Source organism: Geospiza fortis, unplaced genomic scaffold (assembly GCF_000277835.1).
Source record: "Geospiza fortis unplaced genomic scaffold, GeoFor_1.0 scaffold54, whole genome shotgun sequence".
In the NCBI taxonomy this organism is placed as follows: domain Eukaryota; kingdom Metazoa; phylum Chordata; class Aves; order Passeriformes; family Thraupidae; genus Geospiza; species Geospiza fortis.
The window spans coordinates 13,910,330-13,911,659 of NW_005054301.1; the positions used below are offsets into that span (position 1 = coordinate 13,910,330).

The 1,330-nt window shown below is 53.6% G+C and overlaps 1 protein-coding gene across 1 annotated transcript in view; it reads left to right on the forward strand.

The window, feature by feature from the left end:
- The first annotated feature begins 6 nt into the window (after positions 1-6).
- SPRED1 (sprouty related EVH1 domain containing 1) overlaps positions 7-1,330 on the forward strand; it is a 61,565-nt gene continuing 60,241 nt past the window's right edge. The window contains exon 1 of the mRNA XM_005417508.2: positions 7-379. Within this exon, the coding sequence (XP_005417565.1) occupies positions 351-379 (29 nt within the window). The 5' untranslated portion in view covers positions 7-350. The remainder of the gene's footprint in view (positions 380-1,330) is intronic.

Consider the following 1,330-nt stretch of genomic DNA (forward strand, 5'->3'; position numbering starts at 1 on the left):
GGGCCCTCCCTTGTCCCCACAACTCTATCCCCCTCTAACTGGGAGCAGCTCGATATCAGAGGACCCGTGGGTTTTGCTTCTGTTTGCTTCACCATCACCACCACCATCATCGTCTCCAAAGACAGGGGAAATACGCTGCACCGCCGGACGTCAGGATTTCGGGTTTCCAGGATAAAGACCGCTCTCCTACTCCTTCCCCCCGCCCCTCTCCCTTACTCACCGCACGGCCCGTGCCCTGGCCGGGGGCGGCAGACCGGGGGTAACAATGGTGAAGTTTCTGGTGAGTTCTGGCTGCGCCCTGGCTGCGTCGGTGCTGCTCCGTGTGCCTGTCGGATCGTGGTGAGGAGAAAATGAGCGAAGAGACGGCGACTTCTAACGAGTAAGTGGCGGCGCTTCCCCTCCCCTCCGCCCCGGGATCGGAATGGGGATGGGGCTCGACGCGTCCCTTCGGCTCCGCGCCCCGCGGGGCCTTTGCCCGCGCACGTACGTGTGCTGTCCTCCCCCTGCGCGGACTGCGCATTTCTGCTCGCGTACATGGAAGCCCAGAAGCTCCCTCTTTGTGAAGGAGCTTGGTTTGGAAGGGCTTCGAGCCGCCGGCCAGAAAAGCTTGGTTTAGTTAAAGCCCGGTAGAAAACGGTGCAGGTAACGATGGTGTCTTGAAGGGGGAAAATGGGTCTGAAATGCCCAGAGAGGTGTCGGCACGTACTACCTCCGATAAAATCCTGTTACTTGTAGATATTTCACATGGAAACTAATGTGTGGGAGCTTCATCCTGCAGGAAACTGCTCCTGAATTTTAATTGGATGAGTCAGTAGTGTAAATACAGCTTAAACCTACCCTAAAGCCCTTTTTTCCTTTTCTTTTTGTTTTTCTTTTTTTTTTTTCTTTTAATGAGGACTTGGGACTTTTTCCCCCTTCCCTTCCCCCTCCCCACCCCCCAGAGAGGAAAGGGATAGTTCAAGGATCTCTTAATATTTTTGCTGTGACTGGTTTGGAGGAAATCCAGAGGAGATTGTGTGTGTGCGGCTGTATTCCCTTGCATGTAATCAGTCTTTGAAATACATTTGGGTCGGAGGCGATAAATGCTTGTCAGAAAACATCCGAGTTCTTTATGGCATTGAAACAGGAGTATAAAGTATTTTGAAACTTTTCTTGTGATCGGGAAGTTTAAAGTTGATTGCTGCCGTCTCCGAGCCGGAGCGTTACGATTTGCGATGTCGGTGTTTGCTCAGTCTGATTTTATGAATGATGCGGTGACGGCCGCGGCCATGGCGGTGGGGAGGGAGCGCGGCGCCCATTGTATCTGTAGGTAGCGGTGAGCGGCCGGGGA